At 46.9% G+C, this 23,241-nt stretch overlaps 12 protein-coding genes across 12 annotated transcripts; 5 read left to right on the top strand and 7 right to left on the bottom strand.

Annotated features, from left to right (window-relative positions):
• Nucleotides 1-186: 186 nt before the first annotated feature.
• LACBIDRAFT_310856 (uncharacterized protein) lies at nt 187-493 on the bottom strand (the record flags this gene model as incomplete). The annotated part of the gene is made up of 2 exons (XM_001887787.1): nt 187-386; nt 445-493. The coding sequence occupies 2 exons, from the start codon at nt 491-493 to the stop codon at nt 187-189; spliced, it is 249 nt and encodes an 82-aa protein (XP_001887822.1).
• Nucleotides 494-832: 339 nt separating this feature from the next.
• LACBIDRAFT_310855 (uncharacterized protein) lies at nt 833-1,093 on the bottom strand (the record flags this gene model as incomplete). Its single annotated transcript, XM_001887786.1, has 1 exon — nt 833-1,093. One exon carries the CDS (start codon nt 1,091-1,093, stop codon nt 833-835), a length of 261 nt encoding a protein of 86 aa, XP_001887821.1.
• A 249-nt stretch (nt 1,094-1,342) lies between these two features.
• Nucleotides 1,343-2,979, top strand: LACBIDRAFT_333209 (uncharacterized protein; the record flags this gene model as incomplete). The annotated part of the gene is made up of 6 exons (XM_001887853.1): nt 1,343-1,363; nt 1,526-1,585; nt 1,612-1,855; nt 2,265-2,443; nt 2,576-2,938; nt 2,977-2,979. 6 exons carry the CDS (start codon nt 1,343-1,345, stop codon nt 2,977-2,979), a joined length of 870 nt encoding a protein of 289 aa, XP_001887888.1.
• A 126-nt stretch (nt 2,980-3,105) lies between these two features.
• On the bottom strand, nt 3,106-3,961 carry LACBIDRAFT_333208 (uncharacterized protein; the record flags this gene model as incomplete). Its single annotated transcript, XM_001887785.1, has 3 exons — nt 3,106-3,470; nt 3,516-3,768; nt 3,824-3,961. 3 exons carry the CDS (start codon nt 3,959-3,961, stop codon nt 3,106-3,108), a joined length of 756 nt encoding a protein of 251 aa, XP_001887820.1.
• A 3,481-nt stretch (nt 3,962-7,442) lies between these two features.
• On the top strand, nt 7,443-9,536 carry LACBIDRAFT_333207 (uncharacterized protein; the record flags this gene model as incomplete). Its single annotated transcript, XM_001887852.1, has 12 exons — nt 7,443-7,503; nt 7,577-7,594; nt 7,710-7,780; nt 7,853-7,883; nt 7,973-8,025; nt 8,080-8,146; nt 8,181-8,293; nt 8,356-8,419; nt 8,469-8,534; nt 8,639-8,646; nt 8,701-8,731; nt 8,815-9,536. 12 exons carry the CDS (start codon nt 7,443-7,445, stop codon nt 9,534-9,536), a joined length of 1,305 nt encoding a protein of 434 aa, XP_001887887.1.
• A 3,142-nt stretch (nt 9,537-12,678) lies between these two features.
• On the bottom strand, nt 12,679-13,895 carry LACBIDRAFT_333206 (uncharacterized protein; the record flags this gene model as incomplete). Its single annotated transcript, XM_001887784.1, has 4 exons — nt 12,679-13,038; nt 13,095-13,330; nt 13,452-13,824; nt 13,875-13,895. 4 exons carry the CDS (start codon nt 13,893-13,895, stop codon nt 12,679-12,681), a joined length of 990 nt encoding a protein of 329 aa, XP_001887819.1.
• Nucleotides 13,896-14,178: 283 nt separating this feature from the next.
• Nucleotides 14,179-15,411, top strand: LACBIDRAFT_333205 (uncharacterized protein; the record flags this gene model as incomplete). The annotated part of the gene is made up of 2 exons (XM_001887851.1): nt 14,179-14,866; nt 14,918-15,411. The coding sequence occupies 2 exons, from the start codon at nt 14,179-14,181 to the stop codon at nt 15,409-15,411; spliced, it is 1,182 nt and encodes a 393-aa protein (XP_001887886.1).
• A 768-nt stretch (nt 15,412-16,179) lies between these two features.
• On the top strand, nt 16,180-16,794 carry LACBIDRAFT_310849 (uncharacterized protein; the record flags this gene model as incomplete). The annotated part of the gene is made up of 4 exons (XM_001887850.1): nt 16,180-16,202; nt 16,277-16,280; nt 16,341-16,520; nt 16,579-16,794. The coding sequence occupies 4 exons, from the start codon at nt 16,180-16,182 to the stop codon at nt 16,792-16,794; spliced, it is 423 nt and encodes a 140-aa protein (XP_001887885.1).
• Nucleotides 16,795-17,569: 775 nt separating this feature from the next.
• Nucleotides 17,570-18,668, bottom strand: LACBIDRAFT_310848 (uncharacterized protein; the record flags this gene model as incomplete). Its single annotated transcript, XM_001887783.1, has 6 exons — nt 17,570-17,848; nt 17,938-18,112; nt 18,169-18,181; nt 18,235-18,508; nt 18,559-18,598; nt 18,646-18,668. The coding sequence occupies 6 exons, from the start codon at nt 18,666-18,668 to the stop codon at nt 17,570-17,572; spliced, it is 804 nt and encodes a 267-aa protein (XP_001887818.1).
• Nucleotides 18,669-18,892: 224 nt separating this feature from the next.
• Nucleotides 18,893-20,066, bottom strand: LACBIDRAFT_310847 (uncharacterized protein; the record flags this gene model as incomplete). The annotated part of the gene is made up of 11 exons (XM_001887782.1): nt 18,893-18,960; nt 19,013-19,072; nt 19,130-19,219; nt 19,280-19,333; nt 19,383-19,427; nt 19,476-19,523; nt 19,573-19,620; nt 19,674-19,703; nt 19,765-19,833; nt 19,885-19,935; nt 19,985-20,066. 11 exons carry the CDS (start codon nt 20,064-20,066, stop codon nt 18,893-18,895), a joined length of 645 nt encoding a protein of 214 aa, XP_001887817.1.
• Nucleotides 20,067-20,797: 731 nt separating this feature from the next.
• Nucleotides 20,798-22,057, top strand: LACBIDRAFT_310846 (uncharacterized protein; the record flags this gene model as incomplete). Its single annotated transcript, XM_001887849.1, has 2 exons — nt 20,798-21,485; nt 21,537-22,057. The coding sequence occupies 2 exons, from the start codon at nt 20,798-20,800 to the stop codon at nt 22,055-22,057; spliced, it is 1,209 nt and encodes a 402-aa protein (XP_001887884.1).
• Nucleotides 22,058-22,338: 281 nt separating this feature from the next.
• LACBIDRAFT_333202 (uncharacterized protein) lies at nt 22,339-23,188 on the bottom strand (the record flags this gene model as incomplete). The annotated part of the gene is made up of 4 exons (XM_001887781.1): nt 22,339-22,566; nt 22,591-22,599; nt 22,852-22,871; nt 23,038-23,188. The coding sequence occupies 4 exons, from the start codon at nt 23,186-23,188 to the stop codon at nt 22,339-22,341; spliced, it is 408 nt and encodes a 135-aa protein (XP_001887816.1).
• Between the last annotated feature and the right edge of the window lie 53 nt (nt 23,189-23,241).

Raw genomic sequence — 23,241 nt, 5'->3', positions numbered from 1 at the left:
GCGCGATGGAAAGGGCGAGGCTGACACGTGTTAACCTATAATGGGAGTAAAATGGACCCGATTTTTCAAAGAGGGACAACTTACCACACCGTTGAGAATTGGAAGAGGGAGGTAAAGAAAAAGTTGAGTAATAATCGACCGTCTTGGTAGAGCTTATCGACTGGCGAGAGGAGACGAAGCCTGGGGTCACGAGCGTCCAAGAATCTTGGAGTGGGACTCACAATGGTGCGAATACCCATACCAAAAGTTAATGAATCCCAGTGCATCTAACATGAACACCACAACTACGACATGGTCGTCCCACCACATACGCGAGGTCTTGAACCGGTGATAGACACGGAAGATGGTCACTGAGAGTGCAGTAATTTGAAAGATGGAGATGACAGCTGACGAAAAGATTCTTTAGTATAAGTGGCGTCAGCGTGCAATGGGCAAAAAACTCACCTATCCATGATTTTGAGGGGAGCGTGAATGTCGGGACGGCGGTGGACATTGTCAGACGGAAAGGCAAGTGGGCGTATCTGCCTTGGCTTGACTTGGACCATCAAACCTGCTTAAGTATAAGCACGTCAACGTCTCATGATTGCCCTCTTCAGTATAAGTAAGGACAACGGAGTTTGCCTTTCAAATTGAATAAGGTCAGGGTCCAGAAGTAAAATCTAGGGGTCAGAGCATCTTAGCATGCTGGAGCAATCGGTGTTGCAAGGACATTGGAAAAAAAAAAACTTACCGTTCACTCCACGTATTCAGGTTATATCTCAGGTCTAGAGGAAAAGAAATTACATACCTAGCACATGAGAGAAGAAGTAAACCAAGAGCAACGGTACCGATATCAAATGTCGGAGAATGCCGATGAGGTCCCGAATGAAAGATCAACCGAAGGCACCAATGGTAATTCTGTCCGAATGGGGACTCGGGAGGCTAAAACAGCAACATTCCATGGGCAGGAAAGGCCGCTGAAGTTGCTGACTTTGCTCACTGAAGACTCACTGTATATAACAATGTAAAAATGTGCACAAATCCTTTCTGGATATCCGGGAAGTAAATCTTGGGAGCTGCCGTCGGGAACAAGTCGGAAAATACCTTTGAACATGTGGTTTTGAATTCGCAATTGGTTGCCGTGCAGAAGGTTATGTCGATCTTTATAGGCTTTGATAACGCTTTAGTCAGTTCGCCGGGCTGAAACGCATCTGAAGACTTACCTAATGTTTCGGAATGTCGGGATTCCCTCCCCGGCCTGATTTTGTATGCATATTGTTGAAGACCAAGTTTTGAATTGGGTTAAAGGGTCTCTCCAAATGGAGAATCTCGCACACGCGGTTGGGAGAGTGCGACCGTCGCAATGTGGACATGTTTGTATGAGGTGAATTTGCTTGCAATTCGGATTGAGATCATATTTCGACGGCAACCTGACTCCTGAGAACTCATCATAATTGAGTATATTTTTGACTTCTTGCCCGTTCAAGCTTTCAAGAGTTATGACGTGCGGCAGAGTCAAAATAGATACGAAACAAGACGTTGACAGATCACCGAAGGGTGGTATCAACGCAATGCTGTGTCGATGTGCGCAGTGCTGTTTTTCAATGTACGTCGAAATTCTGAATTCCGCAGGGTTGGGACTGGGAGATGCATTTGTGTTTGAATGGCGCAAACGGGAATGCAGGGTGGTGTCTTGATGGTGAAGGTGAAAGAGGCTTTGCTGTGCAGGGGAAAAACATCCGGGCCGGTTGGCGCCGCAAAATCCAACAAGTTTTTTACCTCATCCCGCCTTCTAAGCACTTTGATTCTTCGGCATTGGCGTCCTTGGCTTCACCTTCACGACTTCCCATCCAAGAAGTTTTCCCAGAATTTCTGAGTGATGATGCAATTCATTATTCAAGTCCATGCTTATTGTCCTTTATCAACTGTGATGCATTGATGTCCAACGTTCTGATGACTTGTTTTTTCAAAGGAACAGTTTCTGAATGGAGACGATCCCTGGTATAAAGCTAAGTTGACATTCACGTCGAACAAAACAAAAAGTACAAAAAAGTACTAACGATTGCAGAACCATCCTTGTCCTGAGCAGAGGAACAGCCGAAAGGAATTACTTACGCGTCTTACGCCAGAAAGAACACCAGAACCAACCCGACCACTATGCAACCCCCAACCCACACCCTACTTCATCCCACCCAACCTACTCCCCCCGCTCTTCGTCATAGGCGCACTTGACTCAAACTCACTAGAGCTTGACGTGATACTTGAACTTGAAACGACACTGGTAGTATGCCCGCCTCGCCTCAAATTATCAGGAAGCGCTTTCACCGCCGCCCAAGCTGTACCACTGCCCGAGGCCGCGTCGTACCCCATCCAGCTGATCACGCCCGAGGAGGAGAGCTGGACGAGAGCGGATGTGGATGCGGCGTATGTCGCTGAGGAGTCTTTGATCGTTGGGCCCGTGAAGGTTTGTGTTGTGTTGATCTGTCCGCAATTATGTTGTGAGACCTGCCACTTCCCAGGGTTTTTGCTGATGCTAACTTGGTATCGTTCTCCCTCGCCGCCCACCCCAACCTTGCCATCTACGCCATTCAATCAGATCAGCATCGACCTCTCCTCACTAGGTCCTATTGGCGTCCAGAGCCTTCATTCACCGACGAAAGATGACCAAGATTTTCATAGTACAGTTACTTGGGCAGGGCAAAGCTACACGAATGGCATGGCGAACAGCACGATCATTGTCGAGAAGCCACTTAGCGATAAAGTCGTCGCAATAGGATCGTATGAGGGGGTGTTGGTGTTTCTTGGTGGATCCGTGAACGGGACTGTCAACGCGAGAACTCAGGCTGTTGGTAACTCTTCATCTTCTTCGTCTACCTCCGCAAAGAGCAATGGTATTCGTGTCGGAGGCGGTCGTGGTACGCAATCTTGTCTTGGTGTACCTTGTTGGGTCTTGCGTTGTGTGTGCTTTGAGTGTTGTCGTTGATTTATTTCGTTCAGTAATTCGTGTATGTCGAGCTTGTAAAAAAAGGCATTGATGACTCCGTTCAATCTATTACTTGTAGTGTCTTGTTCTGAAAAAATAAGATGAATCCGGCGTATATAAAGAAGATAGCGTGCAGGTTCCGTCTACGCCCCCTTCGCCCCCGCCCCTGCCCCCTTCGCCTTTTCCCCCTTAGCTTTCGCTGGAGCCTTTGCTGGAGCCTTTGCTGTAGCCTTTGCTGTAGCCTTCGCCTTAGCCTTTGCTGGAGCCTTCGCCTTAGCCTTTGCTGGAGCCTTCGCCTTAGCCTTTGCTGGAGCCTTCGCCTTAGCCTTCGCCTTCGCCTTCACCTTTGCCTTTGCCTTTGCCTTTGCCTTTGCCTTTGCCTTCCCGCTCTTCACCTCCTCCACCCCCGTGTCCCCCTTGACCGGCGCCGCCGCCTTTCTTGCAGATGTTGAGGTTGCGCTGGGCTTGGTAACCCCAATCTCCCACTGAAGAGAACACCCTGACAATTCTATCAATCAATGGAATATCGGAGGCCAGTTAACTAAACACGTACCGTAAGCATCAGAATGTCGTACAATTTGTTTCGCGAGGAGTGTCCTGACATTGCTGTACGTAGTAGGTTCGAGGTCGGTTAAAGGAACGGTGTATGGCTTAAGATTGATGAATCCCGATTTGAACTGATACCACCAAGCAGGTTGTTTCGGCGGGCTATGGCGCTGGTTGTTCGAGACGAAGTGAAGCCAAGCCTCACCCTCCTTGCGGTCTATGTGGGAGATCACCGCCTTATGCGGCCCAACGTGTGGTGACTACTCAAAATAATCAGTGGTTCCGAGATGAATTAATATCATGGAGAAACCATACCAGTCGCTTCTCCCGTTCTGTTGCGGTTGTCGCGTCGGCAAACCAAAAGCGAACAACATCCCCGACCTGGTGTGACACCTTGGGAGGCTTGCTCATTATCGAGCAGAGGGAGAGACGCATGGCAGAGAAATTGAACATGTTTGCATGGATGAGATAGATGGTGAAGTTTAAAGTCTGAAGTAGAGGAGCGAGGTGAAGGGGGGTTTATATACATAACGTCGAAGGGGTGTCAGCCTCCCAGCGGCTGACAATACATTTTCCGTCAGCCATCCACACTAGAAAAACGAGATGTAAACGACACGAATTCAGCAGAGTGCAGTTGAAGGTATACTTACTACATCTCAGCCTGTATAGCCGAGGCACAAATTGAAAACGAATTAGCAAAATTCATAGATTATGAGCAAAACACTGGCGTAAAAGTATAAAGAGCAAAATGACGTGCGGAGATAGGACGCGACGCGAGCCGAACATCAATCTACCTCCTTGCCCCATCCTGACTTGAACTCACACAAAGTCATTAGTTCTGAGGAACGGCACAGGCATTGATTCATCAGTCAAGTCGGGGTCTAGGGGATAGGTAATTAAACAAAGATAAGAAGAGGAGGGGCCCTGCCAGATATTCCGTCGCGCCTGTTGGGAGAATCACCTTGGGCGGACTCAGTGGCGCCAAGGACTGGGAGGCTATTAGTAAAAGGCAGAGAAAGAGGGGGAGGCTGACTCGAGTCGATTGCAGACTTTGTGCTTCGTTTGGCAGGCGGGGCAGCGCTGGGTTGGGCATCATGAGGAAGCGTTTCGGCGAGGTGGTCTAAGAAATTTTCAGCTGGGAGGATGAAGGGGATGGATGATGGTAACCCTTGATATCGTTCGTCACACTACTCGGGTCCTTAACAGCTTGGGAGACAGTGCCTACGACATCATCAGTAAACAGTGGAGATCGGTGGGGAGAGGACAAACTGACTCTTGACATCGTCCAACTTGATAAGGGGAGAGCCTGCGGAGTAAGTCTGGAACGTGAGAAGGGGAAAAAGAAAAATGGAGGAAGCTGACCAGGGATTGCATGATTATATAGGATTCTGAGGGGCCTTTAGGTTGTTAGAAAATGGTAGAGTAGGAGGAAGGGTAGAAGCAGCTGACTAGCGTCGTCCCGGCTAAATAGTTTGGCGCCTAGCAAGTTGTTAGTCAAAAGCAAGGGAGGCGGAAGCGTGGTGAAGTAGGAAGGAAACTGACTGGAAGTGTCGTCCTGATGGTTGGAGAATGGCGTGTGCGGTATCGTGACCCAAGGCAGTCTTGATGGGACGTGGGAGGTCTTTAGTCAATGGTTGAGGGGAAGAGGTTGGACAGGCTGACCTATGACGTCCTTCGAGACCTAAAGCTTGAGCTTGATACTTGAAGGCCTGAAACGGTGTTATTGAAAGGCAGGGCGAGTTGAAGATTGAGGCTGACCACCGCCCTTGAATGGATGTGCAAGGGGGAGTGGAAGAGGGAGGCTAGCAAGAGGAGGGAGAAAGGTGTGGCAAAGTGCGTGGTTGAGTGTCGTTATAGTTGAAAGCAATGGATAGCAGTAGTGAACACGGAGTGGAATGAGGGAAGTGGTTGACGACGCTGATGTGCTCCATAGCTGGCCGGTTTCGTGTCAGAACCTCTATCGTCGATGTTTGGCAAGAGGATTTGAATCAGACATCACGTGATCGATGTCCATGAGTAAATTTAAAATTACTCACACTGCTATTGATGGGGAGCGGCAACCGTGCCAATAAAATGATGCTGTTTGGTTCTGTTTGTCTCATGCCAAATAGTCGAATTCAGTGGTTGACGACTGTTATTTCACTTTAATCGATACATAGGGACCAATTTACAAGTCTATATTGTTTGTGGTGATATATAATATACTATTATGATTGAATTTGGTAGCCAAGTTCTATATCTGTGTCACTATACATGTCAGATGCATTTTGCTCTGGAATGTAGCCTTCCTATTCACTCCCCACATTGAGTTGAGCTTCAAGCTCCTGCTGGTTTGAGCTTTAGACATTCATATTGTGTTCCGGTTTGGTTCTGGTCTGTTTTCCAAGTTGTCAGAGTGAATGTTGCGAAGGTTTGTCATTGACTGGGAAGTTTGCAACGTCGATCATGACTTCCAGCCCAGTTTCCAAGCCTCTTTGCCCATGATATAAGATACTTGTGGTTTACAAGTCAATATATGCAGAGGTAGCGACGATAACGCGTTGCTGACACTGATAGTTGCGCTTTGGTCGCGCTTCAGTTACTTTCTTTATTGCAACACGTGATCATCAACGTGTCTTACCATGCCATTCCCGCGTCGTGGATTGCTACCTCATCTGTAGAGGTATTCTTTCAAATTTTGGCAGGCACAAACTTCTGGAGTGTAGGATGGATTTGTTCGGGACAGAATTTTATAAAGGGGTTTGGAAGGCTTGAATTAAGATATTAACTAACGGAATATTTGTATTTTTGAGCTAAATTGTATACGAGCACCTTTACTTATGCTCCACCTACAGATATCCACACTTAAATTGGCAATCTACTGTTGTGTCAAAGTAAATACGAGCAGTTGAGACGATCAACCATTTTTTGATCAGGTCTTTGGTGATGGGAAAATACGGCGGAGTTGAAAATTTGGCAGTGGGTTGCTGCTCCCCACTATTGACGTCGGTGAAGATGAGCAAACAAAGCGGCGGCTCTGGCCCACTACATTTGTGCAACACACTCGGTGCAATCGTCAACACTTTTAAGGGGGGAACACTGTGAATGTGTCGAGCTGTGGCCTGAGCCAGCCTGAATGTTCAGGCTGAATGTCGACAAGCCACGTCTGTCGGGACGAGGACGTCCAAACCGCTTGCACCACGCTTTGTACAAGTTCAACAAAATTATCGTGATGAGAAAATTGCATACTATCAAGGAAACTGCCATCTGCACGACATGAGCAACTCGAAGTCTCGAATCTGGAAATGGTGGTGATTAGAGCAGTGCCAGGTTAGCTTGTGTCCACGTCTGAACCAAACTACGTAACAGGCACTGTATGTACAATAATCATTCACGTCAGCTCAATTATGGCAAAAGTGGGTAGCATACTACTGTACTAATATGACTATACTTAGGGCGTGACGCATGACGTATTTCCATCTCTAAGAGGATTTTGCCAAATGGTAACAACCTCATCGATCATCTTTTGCAAATTACTTCCACCACTTCCGCCTCCTTTGGCCTACAGCCAAAAGACTCTACCCTGCTTCCCCGGACCCCAACCTTCCCAAACTACCGGACCTCCGCAATCCTTCGATAAACAATGATGTTTTCCAGTCAAACGTCATCACTGAGCACAAAGGATGTGACCAGCTAATAATTAATAAACCCCTATCGTTCTGACCGTTCGATTTAAATTCATATAATTGAAAGATGCAATCCTCCCTTAACGGATTCCAATCTCATTATATTCATCATTCTTTGACCTCGCTTGCGTTTATCCACTCTCCTCGTGACCGCTGCATCTGCCAGCCCATCCATATATCCTCGCTCGACTCCCTCGACCCATGCCTCATCTCCTTCTCAATCGAAACAGCATTCAATAAGCAATTCCTTGGGAACAAGTCAAACCCAAATGCACTTACCCTCCAGCTCATCTCCAATATCGTCAATAAAACTGGTTCTGTCGCTCTCCGGTGAGTCATCCTTTGAATTTTACAACCGACCGTAGCTCTGACCTACTACCCTTCTTCGCTGGTGAATGTATAGCCCTGGGGGAGCTTCAGTGTAAGTTTTAACGTGTCTCTTCCTTGCCAAACCTGAGTCCCAATCCATACCAGGGATTTCTCAATATTCAATCCTACTCTCACAGGAAGTCAGATTCTTGACCTTTCTCCCGCAGGGAGTGTCTATTGCACAACCTATGGTCCTTCCTTCGTCAACACCATCAACCTCATGCCTCCTTCGACGAAGGTAATTTTGGACCTAAACTTGCTCAATAATTTGTACGAAATTGCCTAAAACCAAGCTGCTGCGGCAGTCCAGTACCTAGGGAGTCAGTTGGACGCTCTGGAGAGTATGTGACTATGGCTTGGTTTGTTATCTTCCGCTCACCCCTGTGAACTGTACAGTCGGAAACGAGCCTGACCTGTATGTTCCCGATAGCCATAATGAACGCGTCAGATTGGGATCCTGAAATTTACACCCAGACTTGGGTTGTAAGTTGCCATTGTTTCGATTCTTGTGATTCCTATGGTGACGGGAATGTGTAGAATTGGTCCGCGAACATCACTATAGGGCTTAACCTTCCCAAGAATTTCTTTCAACCCAGGGGATTCAGTACGTTTCCCTGTATCGATTTTACCTCGGGCAGTACATTTACCTGGTGACTTACTGCACGACCCCACTGTTGTGAATTTCACAACTGTGAAGATAATCGCTGACGGTATCAACAACACATCGACTGTCAAGACTTACTCACAACATGTAAGCAGCACGTTCCCTTATTTATTGAGTCATACTTACTCCATCGCCATTTAGATGTTTAGGTTCGACACTTGCACCCCAGCATGGTCACATACGATAATCTCGTCAATCACCAAAATATCACGAGTCAGTCCATTCTCCCATCATCCGACACTTGAACATTTGCCTTGTTTAGCCTTCATCAACCTTTACCTACCTCAAATCGCCGCAGCCCAGAACGCTGGGTCCAACCTGGTAGTCGGTATGTTGTGATGGCAGAATATGACCTCTGAAAGTGAGTTAAATAATGATAGGCGAATTCAACTCTGTTGGCTGCTTTGGAAAACAACCAATAACTTTGGTCAGGTGTTGTGGTATGTGATGTCATTCATATCCGGTCTTTGCAACTTAACGACTCTCAACTTTAGGTCCGCGGACTCCTTCTTGTACTCAGCGTCGGTAAATATCACTCGGATGTACACACACCAAGGCAACCTTCCTCTCGCTTGAATGATTGCCTTGGGCTGACTCGTTTCTCATAGGAGCTACCCTTCTCAGCCAGTTCTCTGTCCACCTCAACACCCCAGGTTTCAGCTGGTACCCCATTTCTTTTCCAGACATCATACTGCAGCTGACGGATCTCCAGGTACAACTTCGTCTATCCCTCCAATTCCGCTCGGAACGGCCCCCGGCCACCCGGGCCACTCCATCCTACCCTGGCCTTCTCCTCATGGCTGAAGCCATGGGTACCTCCACCAACACCACCAGGATCACCTCGTTCCCCCTCGCTTCCCACCCCAGCCTTGCCCTCTACGCCATCTGGGATACTTCTGTCCGCATTGATGCCCCCGCCCGCATTGCTGTCCTCAATTTGAGCCCCGAATCAGATCTCAGTATCGACCTCTCCTCCTTAGGTCTTACCGGCATGAAGAGACTTCATTCCCCGACGAACGATAACCAAGATTCTAACACTGTCATTTGGGCGGGGCAAGGCTACACGAATGGCACGGCGAATGGCAAGGTCGTCGTCGAGAAGCCGCTTAGCGATGGAAGCGTCGCGATAGGATCATATGAGGAGGTGTTGGTGTTTCTTGGTGGATCTGTCAACGGGACCGTCAATGCGACACCTATTGGTAACTCTTCGTCTTCTACGTCTACCTCAGTGAAGAGCATTGGTACTCGGTTCGGAGGGCGGTCGTGGTACGCGATCACGTCTTGGTGTTCCTTGTTGGGTTTTGCGTTGTTTGTGCTTTGGGGGTGTTGATTTATTTATTCGTGAATGTCGAGCTTGTGAAGAAAAGGCATTCAATTTATTCGGAGTATCACTCCTAGAGTCTTGCTCTCTCTTGCTGCGTAGACAGGTGACCATCAATCATCCCTGATCTTCGAGGCTCTCTCGATAAACCCCACCTCAACAAAGGAATCATGGGGGGGGGAGGCCCAGGAGGGGCATGTGCTCACAGATCGACGGATGTGTTACCCGAGCCGGTACATTTTCCCCTTTTTTTTCTTTATTAACATCTGGTTATCGTACAAATTTGAACTAGTGTTCCAAAGAAAAACACGCAACAAGAGTTGCCCGAGAATTAGCAAAAGCACATCCACCCTGATGCAGATGATATCGTCAGTTCAAGAAATCATGAGTTGAGGTTAACAAACCGGAGATGACAACTGTGCAAAAAGGGTTCGTTTTTAACAAGTGGATTGCGGGTGATTGGGTATATCTTACGGGCTTCCAGCCGAGTCTATTGCCATGTAGCATGGGCATTCTTAAAATGTTGTCAAAGGATTATATTTCGAATGGAGCCATGTGTAAGGTCTGTGTCCTTACTACTCCACCCATCTGAAAAATCTCCCCAACAGTTCGATCGTGCCACGCGGGATCAGGGCTCTTCCTGGCTCTTCCAATCTACTGCAAACTTCAACAAAGTCATGAAATACTAGGGTTGATGGACCACTCCTGAGCCTGGGAGTATAACACACCTGGCGGGCATCCAGGGAGTAGTTTAGGAGTAGTTTGATTTGTTTCGAAAAACCTGGAGCAGGCTGAGGTAACGCAGAAATCTTGGGCTGTGATGTGCTGGCAGTCTTCTCCGATTGGTATACAATCGCTATCGGTTCATCTTCCTTAATTCCGGGATAACGAGCAGAAGAAAGTGGTAAAGCATCAGCATCATTCATAATAGTCTCCCCGAGGCCCGCAATCATCCTCCGAGAATATTTGAACAGCTTGGTTCCGAGAAGCCTCTCAGGCTGCCCTTAAAGGAGGCAGGACCTTAAAGAAGAAACAATGTGAGGTGGACTCGGAGGGATGGAGAGAGTATCGAGGCGACCCAAAGAGAGGTCGACCTTATTGAAGGATGTTTTCGAAGCAACTTTCACCATCTTGATCATTGATGTGATGATAGACTAAAGGTCGACGATGGATAACACCAATATTTGTTAAATAAATAGGAAGGCGCACTGTAGCGTGGTTCATCACTTCATTCAGGTAGTGTTCTCGGGTCCAGCGTACTCGCCACCGTTGAACATTTCTCAACTGCCGACACCTCAATCATCAGGGCCATTGGATCAGTTTCAGATGAATGTAGTTGTCGGGGAACCTCCGGAGTAACTGTTGAGAGTGTATATAGCGCAGTGGTAGTAGGGGATAAAGATAATTAAAAATGTCAAGGGCAGCTTTGTCGCCCTTATATACTACAAAATGTAATTACTAGAATATACTACGAACTACTAGATATATTCCTCGGGCTTAGTAATCAATCTGGATTTATCTACAAAATCCTCGAGGTATGTGGAATACTTGACCATATTCCAGGGTATTATTCCAACAGTAACATTGAATTATCAGAACTCACAGGGCCATAAAGATGCCCCACAAAATATATTGTATGAAAGTACTGTGATATCCACATCAACGAAGAGTCGAGCAGATTGCGATCTTTCTGAAGGTATGTTGATTCTCAAGCTCTGGTGTCATGTCTGGAACAGTCAACAGTTTTTCAAATTTTTCAAAAAATCCCCATCTGAGAAGTGGTGTACTTTACACTGACTACACATGTAAGATGGCAGATCAAGAGCAAGAGTTGTTTGATTTTGACAGATTTATTTTCAATTTTGGATATATCTACTGTAACACAGCTCAGATCTTGTTATAAGCACAATCCTTTTTAAGGCTGAGGTCAAGACCATGTTGGGATATATAAACAACATATCTGTAGCTCATGTATCAGCATTTTATGGGGTGTAACACTTTATTTTTACCTATTAATTCCTTTTTTTTTTGTTGCCTGTGGCATGGCAACATGCCATTAAGAAGGAGAAGTGCTAGAGTGCTTCCACACACTCTAAAGCATTCTATTAGCATTGAACATATTTTAATGACCAGTAGAACTGATTTGTATGCTCAAAAAACCACAATTTTCTTTCCTACGGCTCAGAAATGCATTCCGGGTCCCAGTTATTGTATACAACAGTTTACGACATGTAGATTGAGTTACTAGAATATTTTTCTGGCCTGCGGCGCATAGCATGATGAGAAAAGCAAAGAGAAAAGGTGACCTGCCTATTTGGGCGTTAATCCCAATTGGGTGTTAATATTTCTCAGGCTCCAAAATGGGTGTTAACTACATTACAGTGAATTCAGACATTTTTGCTACCAAATTTTAATGACCACATGAGTAGAAGTAAGCATAGAACACATCTATTTTTTTTCTCAGCCTGCGGCGCAAACTGTAGCTTTGTGGATGAGTGGAACGGTCGTGTGTCCAAGGCTGCCTGCCTGTTTGGGTGTTAACTTTGATGGCAATCCCAATCGGTAGACTCGAACCCAGTCTCCGATGGTAGTAATTCGCTATGTTTGATTTGAGTAAGAGAACGTAGTGTTGAATTCGAAAAAATGGGGAAGTTCTGTATTTGGAATGTGTGAGCGGGTAATTACTACCATGGAGACTGGTAGGACTTCATCACGACCAAGGAGAGAACTTTTTCAAACCCCGACATCACCTGTAAAAGGAAAGAAATCCGCACGTGCGCATGCACGCGCACCCATTAACGGCGAACGCGTTCGCGTCGCGTACACGCCGGATGCTAGTATATTGACCACAAACATATAAAATGAGCTTAAGAAGTCCTCAAATGGTTCAGGCATAGGATAATTTAATTTATGTACAACGGTACACCTCCGTCATTTGTATATCTTCAGTATTATTCATCACCTGAGACCCCAATTCAATCGGTGACTCCTAATCCCTCTCCCTATCTATTCACGCCTCAACATGGTTTCCCTCTCGAAGGTTCGTTCCTACAAACCAGAAGAAATAGATATTGGGAAGCTGGTGGAGAATGCAAACCAGATTTTCCACAAGCAACCATTTGAATGGCAACTTGATGTTCCACGCGCGGTTCTATGTGGGGAACTCGACCCCGAAAAGGGGGATGAGGGTGGCTGTCGTCCCGTTGTCAAAATGTGCCTTCGAATCATGACGTTGTTCCGTCACATTGAAGGCGATGTTCAGATTATCCCAGATAATCATCACAGCCTGGGTATGTGAAACGGTGTGCATTTCCTCAAGACGCTCTGCCCCGAGCTGCTTGAGTTTAGCAACAGCCTGCGTATAGGAAAGGGTGAGACCGGCGTGGTTGAGAACGTCGAAAAGTGACCGTGACGCGCCGCATGCGAGAAAATACATGCACGTCGTCGTTTGGAACTCGGACGCGTGGTCATTGCGTGACTTGACGAGCATGCAAATTGTAGTTGCCACTATCTACAATCATAAGTTAATAAGAGTTCATACAAATTGACCTTTTAGCGAGAACTCACCAGGTTGCGGTCCTTATGTACTGAAGTGGACTCGTGTGATCCACTGACCCGCTGTAAAAGGTCGTATAGTGTCGGGGCAAGAACCTGTGTTTGTGCAAGAACCCGCTGCAGTGAGAACCTCGCGAGAATGTCCGTAATCGGAGCACCCTGGCCAGGTTGGAACTCCCTAACGAGGACCTTCCACTCGGATTCGATACGTTCAGCGGTAGTACTCAGGGCCCAATCGATGGCCATATCTGGATGGCATGCGTGAATAGAGTCGAGGAGTTCGGATCCGTGAGACTTGAGCGGAAAGGACGGGGTCTCTGGTATGGAAGAGGGTGCGTAGGTAGTCATGCAAGGATTTGAAACCTGCACCTCGGATACTCTGCCAAACCACTCTCAGCTGCTCAACATCAAGCTCCTCCTTCTTCCTAGCCACCAACTCTTCCTTCTCCCTCGCTTGCGTTAGCCGTTGGGCTTCGCGATCTCGTTGAATGTTCTGTATTTCTTGAGAGGTAAACTGGCGGGCGTTCTTGGCAGAAAGACGCGGTTTTTTGGGTGCGAAGCCATCGACAAATGTAAAGGAACGGTTCTGTGGAGTAGCTGGTAGGTTCTCGTCGTGAGCGCGCTTGCTTCCGCTCATAGAAATCGAGGTGGAGAGGTGCTCAACGGACGCGCCTCGATCATCAACGAAAGCACGTGTCGTAAATTTCCTCTTTGAGGTGATGTCGGAGCTTGAAAAAGTTCTCTGTCACGTACTGATAAAGTCCTTCCAGACGTTATGGTATATAATTACACCCCAATAGTGTACATATCCATAACGGCTGGTATCGAGACTACCCAATCGGGTGTTAAATTTTGATTGTTCCCAAACGGGTGTTAAATAACGCCTAATCGGGTGTTATTTTGTTCCAGACATGGCTCCAGAGCCCACACTCAAACGGGGGCGATGATTTATATCATTACAAATCGATTATCATTTGTAATACTAAGTAAGGTCTGTATAAGACTAGGTGATGATGTCATTGCTCCAAAAACTCGTGTGCGTTGTTTGCCAATTGTTTACCCACCACCTGAAACCTTCCCTTCATCAACGTATAACATGAGCTTGGGTCGACCTTTTTCCCATTTCCGAAGAAACATCTGCTCTTCATCAATTCTCAAAGCGAGAAGGTCCATGAAACCCACTCCTTTGCCCTTCCCTCATAACACCTTCAGAGGAGAGGATACAGATTTGGAGGCGGGCACACTCCACTTCGATGTGGAGCGGTCTTCTTTCGCAGATAACGATCTTCCTCGGCGCCTGCGTTTGGCCTCCGATGTTAATGTTAAATCCTTGATTTTGTCTTCCAAACTGTTCAATTTCGTTGCTGCGGATTGGGATGAACTACCGACGGAGTTGCAGAACGCCTTACAGCATGTCATCCGCCACCCTACCTTGGAAAAGCTCGCCATCTCAAATTTCAAGAACTTACCAGTCTCTTTACTAAGTGCCGCCAGCTTCTCAACGCTATCCATACACCACGCCAAATTCCGTAGAAGCAAGTTCCGCGAGCGCAAAAACACTCCCTCTGATATCGTAACTTGCATCAAGTCCTTCGACTTTCGCCTTACCCCTCTTTCCAGCATTCGGGCCCTCGTACGCGACAGAATCTCCACGGATTCCCTCGCCATAGACTTTTCAAGTCTACATTCACTCACTGGCATGAAACTGCACCTTGCGGATGAGATTGCCGCATTCAAAGAAGTGGTGAAGGTCTCACCAAACTTGAAAATTCTTCATTGTGAAGGTAAATTCTAATCTATCATGGAAGTCATTCTCAACCTGATGTTTATTCCAGTCAAAGGAGAGGTCCCCTCGTCTTTGGCGGCGTGCCGCTCATTGAAAACCTTGGTATTACTCTTCCACATTGAGGACGAATTACAGGATCCACTGCTTAGTCTTCCAGATGTGCTATCCGAGATGTCGGGAGACAACGTACTTGTTGAAGAACTATTAATGAACGTTCACGTCCTGGACCATCGATCTTGCCGAACCGATGCGATGTGGTGGAGACTTGATGATATCCTATCACAGTCCGCCTTTCATTCCCTTCGCCGTGTATCCCTCAAAATCATTGTTTGGGTTGACGATGATTTAGGTTTCTCCGCTGAGGAACTTGAGGAAAAACGTCAGCGGGAGGCATTGAAAGAGGAGCTAGAGAAAATTGGACCTTCACAATTCACCTGGCTTTCGAGTAATGTGAAGTTTGAATTCTCTGTGTCAGCAGTTACATATCTCCAGAGCGAGACCGACCCAGAAATACGAAGATACTTGCAGTCAGATATTTTGTGAAATGCAATACATGCTCGCAATATTTATCACGATGTCGTATTTTCGAAGCATAGATCCGAAGAAATCATGCAACACACACAGACGAGGATCACGACCCATAGGCTAAGCAGCGACACACCAGGGAATCCTGTGTTGAAGTCTTTTCTCGGACGCTGAGCGACGGCACCAATGAATACCTTAAATCAGCACTGATTGCAAGCTTGCGCCCGAACGATTGGAAAAAAATACCAGTTCGCCCATTTCGAGTCCAAGGAAAGACAATGGAAAGCATTTATTCAAACCCACGCTCGCCCGACAAGTTGGAAACGTCAATGGAAAAAAATGAGTTAGTCTCAAAAGACCTTGTTGCATTCGTGGTTCTCTCTGATAAAAAATTCTGCCTTGCGGTTCTTCAAACAACTGGGTTTCATTTCAAGAACGAGAAGACTTTGAAAATGAGTATGGACCTGGACAATATTACTAACGGACGAGGTGATTATCAGGTCAATGGACAGATCATTGAACTCTCACCTGCCCCATGTGGGAGCGGTTGGTGGGATTGGACCAAACACTATGTCCACCTCGATGTTAGCTTACGCATGGCACGGTTGACGCACAAACATTTTGTTATCGAAGTACCCGCTTCTTTGGTTTTCCCCGTCGCTGCGGTGCCTGCCCGAACGAGTATGCCGTCACTAGATGACACTCAGGCTGACCTGGACGTAGATTCGACGTGGAGGCAACGTGGAGGATAAAGCAAGCTGACCTGGATAGCGTCTTGAAAACAGCATGGAACTCATTAAACGGAGAGGGTGAGGACATTTTGGGCAACTTACCACTTATTCGCAAGATAATCAATCCACATGTGATTCCCTATCGAGATCAGTCAGGTGCGTTTATATTTCACGGAGATCTTAGGATATTTTGATGCTAAATACTGAGCAGGAAAGCCTTCGTTTGTTGTCGAAAACCTGCTGGCTCACCTCCAGGTCCACGAAAAGAAGTCTGGCGCAACCGACGTCAATTGTGAGCTTTGTGGAGAGAAAACGACGATTAGCAAAATGCGTGTTCACGTCGGAAAGCACATACTATACAGTATGCGGCGGCGACCAGATGTTGAATTGAAATCGGTTGGCACATTTCAACCCGCAACTTAAAGAACTAGGCTGAACTAAAAAAAAAATACAGATGGGCGCTTCACCTTGTGGGTTTTGCGGTCTTGACTCGGGTTGTCAAACACAACTCACCTTCAAGAAAAATGGCGTGGCCGTGATTAAATCAACTTGCCCATTTCACTACGAAAAGATGCAGTACAAGGCTGCTCTCGAACCCACAAAAGCCAGCCCATGCACGAATATTCCCATTCATTGCCGGTTGTGTGCTCCTCTTAAAGTCTCAGGTTAATTGCGGACGATCTGGAAGTACAACACAATTTACCATCTGCTCAGCGAGCACTCACAAGACATGAATGTCCAAGAATCTCAGGCCTTACCAAAAATCCCCGGTCAGATGGTCGTTGATATGTTTGTATCGTCGGTGGAAGAGGCTTTGATGTGAAGATTCCACCAGCGGCGACAAAAGCATACAGAGAAGAATATGGCCTTCAAAACAGCGACGGGGTAGAAGAATTGAAAGAGGATATAAAGAGAGAAAGGGCTTCAACGATAACGGTTGTTGAGCCTTCAGGAAAGAGGAGACGACAATAGATTAAATGTATCTACGTTGAACTCATCGATAAGATTGGTGTGACCGAATGTGACTGGTATGACAGTCCGCACGGGATTCTCACGACCTCATGGGGGGGGTTGATATGAGCGGATGCTCGGTTGGTCGCCCCGTGACGATACCATCTCGACGATGTCATTGCGTAGAGCCACATCGGATATTTATTTATTATGGACTATGTAAAGTGCTTTTCTCAGAACGGTAAGCATGGTGGTATACTGCGGCATTGGAAGCGTAATATTCGGGTCTTCACTTCATTAGCACTGGCAGATTTATCATCATGGTTGTGACGAATTACTCAAAAACCGCGACGATTGAAGAACAAAAGAGAAAAAAACGAAGCTTACATCGGACTTTTTGAAGAAGCTCGCTGTACGGACGAGCATCGTTGGAAACCTAGTTCCGGCGTACAATTGAGGATCTGGTCGCATGAACGCGTCTGTTCGCTTTTTTATCAGAGGTGTTTGACGACGAAAAAAGAAAAAGAGAAGAGGTAGTAGGGCAACGTACAGTCACACATGACGAAGATCTTGGCTTCACCAGCTGAAATCCCAGGAACACCCAAAATGTGGATATGGTTCTGCGCGAGGGCCATAACGATCTGGTACGAGTCCATAGATTGCCCAGAATTAAAGTCGGGTGTTTGAACGTCGATCCAAGGGATGGCTTTGGGTGAGGCGGATTTGAGGAGAGCCATGTCGAGGGCGAAAAAGCTCCTTGTTGGAATAGGCATCTAGGAATGACGTTCGTTTAAAATTATGGAGACATAAAAAACTTGTTCTCACAAAAGACATTAGTGTCGTGATCGAGGATGGCACCTACGTTGGTGGGGTCAAATTGAGGGTTACCTCCAGAAACGCGCTTTGTCGTCGTGTTTTGAGCAGACCAGGATTTTGCGGTGGCGTCGTAGATGTAAATGGTGAAGGGGTTCTTAGAATCGCCGTTGATAACATATATGGCGTTTGTATACTGCCCTTCAAAGTCACTACGGGCGCATCTCCGATAGACTGTCAGCGAAATACATACCTGAGAAAGAAAACATTGGACGCTCACTTGATCAAACGGACTAGAGAGGTGGTCAGCCGCAAAGGACAAACGAAGGAGCAAGAAATTCAAAACCAGAGACCCACGGCCGACCATTCGTCGTGATGTCCTTCGCACTCCCCGACGTCCCCCAAGACTCCTGTCTTCCGGCGTTGTAATCTCTCCCGCGGAAACCAAAGGCGAACAAGTTCCAGTAGATGTCGAAAGCGATACATTGGGGACCGGCGTCTGACGCGATTAACAGGCTGGTCGCGAGGACGGTGAGGGTAACGGAGAGCCAATGGATTGTAGAAAAAAGAGTGTCGAGTAAGGAGCGACTGTGTGATATTGACGATAGAGTGCCTACGCACTGATTGTGTGTGTTAGAGTAGTGGGGGAGCGAGATAAAAATGAGAAGACAAGAAGCGTTAACCTCCCTCCAGAAACATTGTTGATCGGCCTAGAATAGAATTAGCGCGCTCGAAAGATGATATGCAAACGACACACCGTGATGGTAACCAAGCAAGCATGGATTGGACGGAGTGGAGAGAAAGGCATGATCACTCGACATCTTAGCCCGCATGTTTGGAGTGGAATCGAGGCATAAATGCAAATCGAATAAAGAATTTCATAAATTATAAGCGAAGGATTGGCGTAAAGGGTATTAAAAGCAAAAAAGACGTGCGCGAACCAAACATCAAAACTCTACCTCCCCGCCCCATCCAGACCTGATCCAACACAAAGGTCAGTAGTTCTAAGCGGGCACGATTGAATTTTTGACATCTTTCACTTTCTGGAGATATTCGTCAGGGAAGTCGGAGTCTAGGGGATAATTGAATAAAAATAGCAGAGGAAGAAAAGCAAAAATTCCTACCAGATGTTCCGTCTCGCCTGTTGGGAGAATCGCCTTGGTCGGGGCGAGCGCCGCCAACGACTAGGAGGCTCTTAGTTAGTAAAAGACAGAGAAAGAAGAGGGATAGGGAGGGCTGACTTTGATGGAGTAGAGACTTTATGTTTCTCTTGCTGGCAGGCGGGGCAGCGCTGGGTTTGGGTTCATGAGGAATCGCATCGGAAACGTGTTCTACGAAAAAATTTCAGTTGAAATTGCCGAGGAGGATGAAGGCGGATGGAAGATGCTGACCCTTTATGACGTTCGGCGCGTTAGTTGGGTCCTTAGTAACCTGGGAGACAGCGTCTACAGTGTCGTCAGTAGACAGTGGAGATGGGGCGGAGGATAAACTGACCTTTGATATCCTCGGGCTTGATGGGAGCGTCTTTAGGTAGTGGGACTGGAAGGTCATCAGTTTACGAGGGGTAGAAAAATGGGGGAAGCTGACCAGGGGTGTCGTCTCGCACGATGTTCTGAAGGGCCCTGGGTGTGTGCGCTGGGAAGTTGTTAGTCAAAGATACGGAAAGAGAAGAGGGTGTGCTGACAAGTAGCTTCGTCCGCCGCGTCATGCAACCCCTTACTGATGCTGGCTTCTAACGAGGTCGTTAGAAAACGGTAGAGCAGGAGGAAGGGTAGGAGCAGCTACCAGCGTCGTCCCGGCCAAATAGTTCATCGCCTAGAAAGTTGTTAGTCAAAAGCAAGAGGGAGGCGAGATGGTGAAGCGAAAAGAGACTGACTGGAAGTGTCGCCCCGTTGGTTGGGGGGTACAGCGATGGGTGCGTGACTAGCGATATCGGTGACGACATCTAGGAGGTTGTTAGTCAATCGTCAAGGAGGGACAGGTATAGGAAGCTGACTTGTGACGTCTTCTACGTTTGGGGAGGGAGGACTATCACGTCCGTCGAGGCCTAAAAAGTTGTTATTAGAAGGCAGGGTAAGATAAAGATTGAGAATGACCATTGTCGTTGAATGGATGGGCAAGGGCGAGTGGAAGAGAGATGGCTAGCAAGAGGAGGGAGGAAAGTGTGGCAAAGTGCATGGTTGAGCGTCGTTCAAGTAGAAAGTGGTGGATAGAGGTAATGAACGTGGAGTGGAATGAGGGAATTGAACGAAGACGAGGGGTTTAAATAGGGATGGGAGGTGGCTGGCATGGTGGTCGTTCCGCTCCATACATCGCCGGTTTAGCGTCGAGATCTTGATAATGTCAGCCTCCCGTAGACGTATCGCCAATTATTCGCGTTGGAACCTGGAAAACAAGTCAGCCTCTCCGTTCAACATCGACGATCACTTGATGTGCGGAAAATTGACGATTGTTTGTTGGTTGTTTGGCAACAGGATTTTGGGCAAAGTCCCATCAAACAAAAAAAAGAAAGCCGTACAGTACCACTCTGAGGCAGTCGCCTATTGAAACAGTTGAGGGAAACATACTGTGCCCTACCAGCACCTCGGCGCACCCGTCATGGTGCGTTGCTCCTCGTCTTGTCCTCGTCTCTACCAGAACTCACCAAATGCAGGGCGACACCGACGACGCTCCTTGGACAATCCACAAATTGAAGTGGGTGTACTATAATATTCCTTAGGTATTCATATTTATGCAGAATGCCATCTTTCCGAAGTCAGATTCTCTCAACACAACTCCAACAAAAAACTCACTGACTGAGACAGGACTCCGCTTGAAAATGAAACTCGGGATGCGTTGCTTACGTTTCCTTCCTTCTTTGGTTGACACAGGCTTACCACCGCCTGAAACCTTCCCGAACAACGTACAACATGAACGCGTGTCGACCTTTTTTCCGTCTTCAAAGAAACGTCTGCTCTTCATCGATTCGATTCAAAGCAAGAAGATCCAAGAAAACCACTACTCTGCCTATCTCTCATGAAACATTCAGAGGAGAGGAAACAGATTTGGAGGCGGGCACATTCCACTACAGTGTGGAGCAGTCTTCTTTCACGGATAACGACCTTCCTCGACGCCTGCGTCTGGCCTCCAACGTTAACGTTAAATCCTTGATATTGGGTTCGAGTCTGTACAATTTCGCTGCTGAGGATTGGGACGAACTACCAACGGAGTTGCAGGCCGCCTTACAGCACGTCATCCGCCTCCCTACCTTGGAACATCTCGACATTCGAAATTTCAAGAACGTACCACCCTCTTTATTAAGCGCTGCTACCTTCTCAAGTTTATTCATAAAGCATACCAAATTCCGCAAAAGCAAGCCCCACGAGCGCAAAAGTACCCCCCCTGATACCGTAACCCGCTTAAAGTCATTCAGCTATAACAACATCTCACCTTCCAGCATCCGGGCCCTCGTACGCGGCAGAATATTTACGGATTCATTTGCCATAGACTTTTCAAGTCTACAGTCACTCAGCGTAAGCCTGCACGATGCGGATGAGGTTGCCGCATCCAAAGAGGTGATGAATGTCTCACCTAACTTAAATTACCTTCTTTGCTCAGGTAAGTTCTATTCTACCACCAAAGTCATTCTTGACTGAATGTTCAATCCAGTCGGCCCAAAAAATTCCCTAGGAGAGGTCTCCTCGTCTTTGGCATCGTGTCGCTCATTGAAAACATTAGTACTTTTCTTCGAAGTCGGGGATGAACTACAGGATCCACTGCTAGGTCTGCCAGACGCACTATCCGAGATGTCGGGAGACAACGTACTTGAAGAACTGCTAATAAACGCCCATGTCCAGAGCATCAACTCTTGCCGAACCGATGCAATGTGGGGGAGACTGGATGATGTCCTATCGCGGTCTGCCTTTCATACTCTTCGCCGTGTATCCCTCAAAATTATCCTTTGGATCAACGATATATGTTTCTTCGACGACGAACTTGAGGAACGTCGAGTAGGGGAACGCCACCGGAAGGTGTTGAAGGGGGAACTGGAGAAAATCAGAGCTTCACAATTCTCCTGGCTTTCGAATGCACGTAACGTGAAGTTTGAATTCGCTGTGAGAATAATTTCGCATGGTCAAAGGGATGTCGATCCAGAAATTCAACGATACTTGCAATCGGATGTTTTGTGAAATACAGTAGAATTGCAATCTGTATTCTGAATATTACAATGTCGAAGCGTAGACCTGAAGGTATCATGCCTGTCAAATGTGTGGAACACGGAATCGTAGGCCGACAGCTCACCTCAATATCACCGTTGCTTGGCCAGCCTACCCACCATTAAACAAAACTTCGCTTCTTCTCCATTTTGATCATCACAGGCCGTAACCGGTGTTTTACTGCAGTACGTGATCATGGTTAGCTCCTATCCTCCTTCGATTTTGATTGATAACCTCTCACAACAATATTACCTTCAAGCGGAAACCGAGTGGTTATGGCGCGCAGGGTCTTCGGAGCCATTTACCAATGGAGGAACAGAATGAGGAGGCGGCAAACCGACCGTGGACGTCGCTCCACTTGGCGGTGGTGAGCTGGTGGCGGGTGGACAATCGGGATGTGAGTAATCGTTGATACACATTGCACGGGGATGACCGTGAAAGTGCGAAACACGCAAACAAGGATCAAGCGCGTCGGGAAAACCCTAAACACCTAAACACTCACTCACACACACACACTATCACAATCTCAGTGCACGAGTTCGAGGGCCTTTGGTATTGAGAAATACCACTTTTGTCTTCTTAGGTTAAGTCTCAAGAGATTTCGTTCAAAATGGGTTTTTATTATAAAGTGTGGTTTAGAATAATTCAATAGAACAAAGTATGTCTTTTCTGGGAACTTGGTCTCTTAACAAGGGGGTGCCAGCATTGAAAAAAAAGACCCGGGGTCGATTTTTTTTTTAAGGTGACCTTGAGGTGGACTAACTAACTAACGTAATCAGGAACATGTCTATATATAGTAATATGACATCATTTGTGAGTGCTCTCCCCACGTTTTGCACAAGTTGTGCAGGCACCATTCCGGGGTGCTTGCACATGTTCCACACTTTTAGATGGAACTAGGCATATAACGTGAGTTGGAAAATCACTCAGTTCTCATAATACAATGTACTTACCCAGTGTTTCTTGCACACCTTGTTTGCATATGAGAATTTGATGAGGATACATGGCTACCACAATCTGGACAGATTGCGAAGCCCTCCACATCAAGAACAGCTGGCTCTGTCTCAATGGTGTGATACATAGAATGAAACCAATGTTAGACATACTGTAGATTTTAGGATATTGTTGGTCAACAGTAATTCAAGTAATGTCAAAAA

The sequence above is a fragment of the Laccaria bicolor genome, genomic scaffold, assembly GCF_000143565.1.
Source record: "Laccaria bicolor S238N-H82 LACBIscaffold_48 genomic scaffold, whole genome shotgun sequence".
NCBI lineage: Eukaryota > Fungi > Basidiomycota > Agaricomycetes > Agaricales > Hydnangiaceae > Laccaria > Laccaria bicolor.
This window is presented reverse-complemented; position numbering and strand designations above follow the sequence as displayed.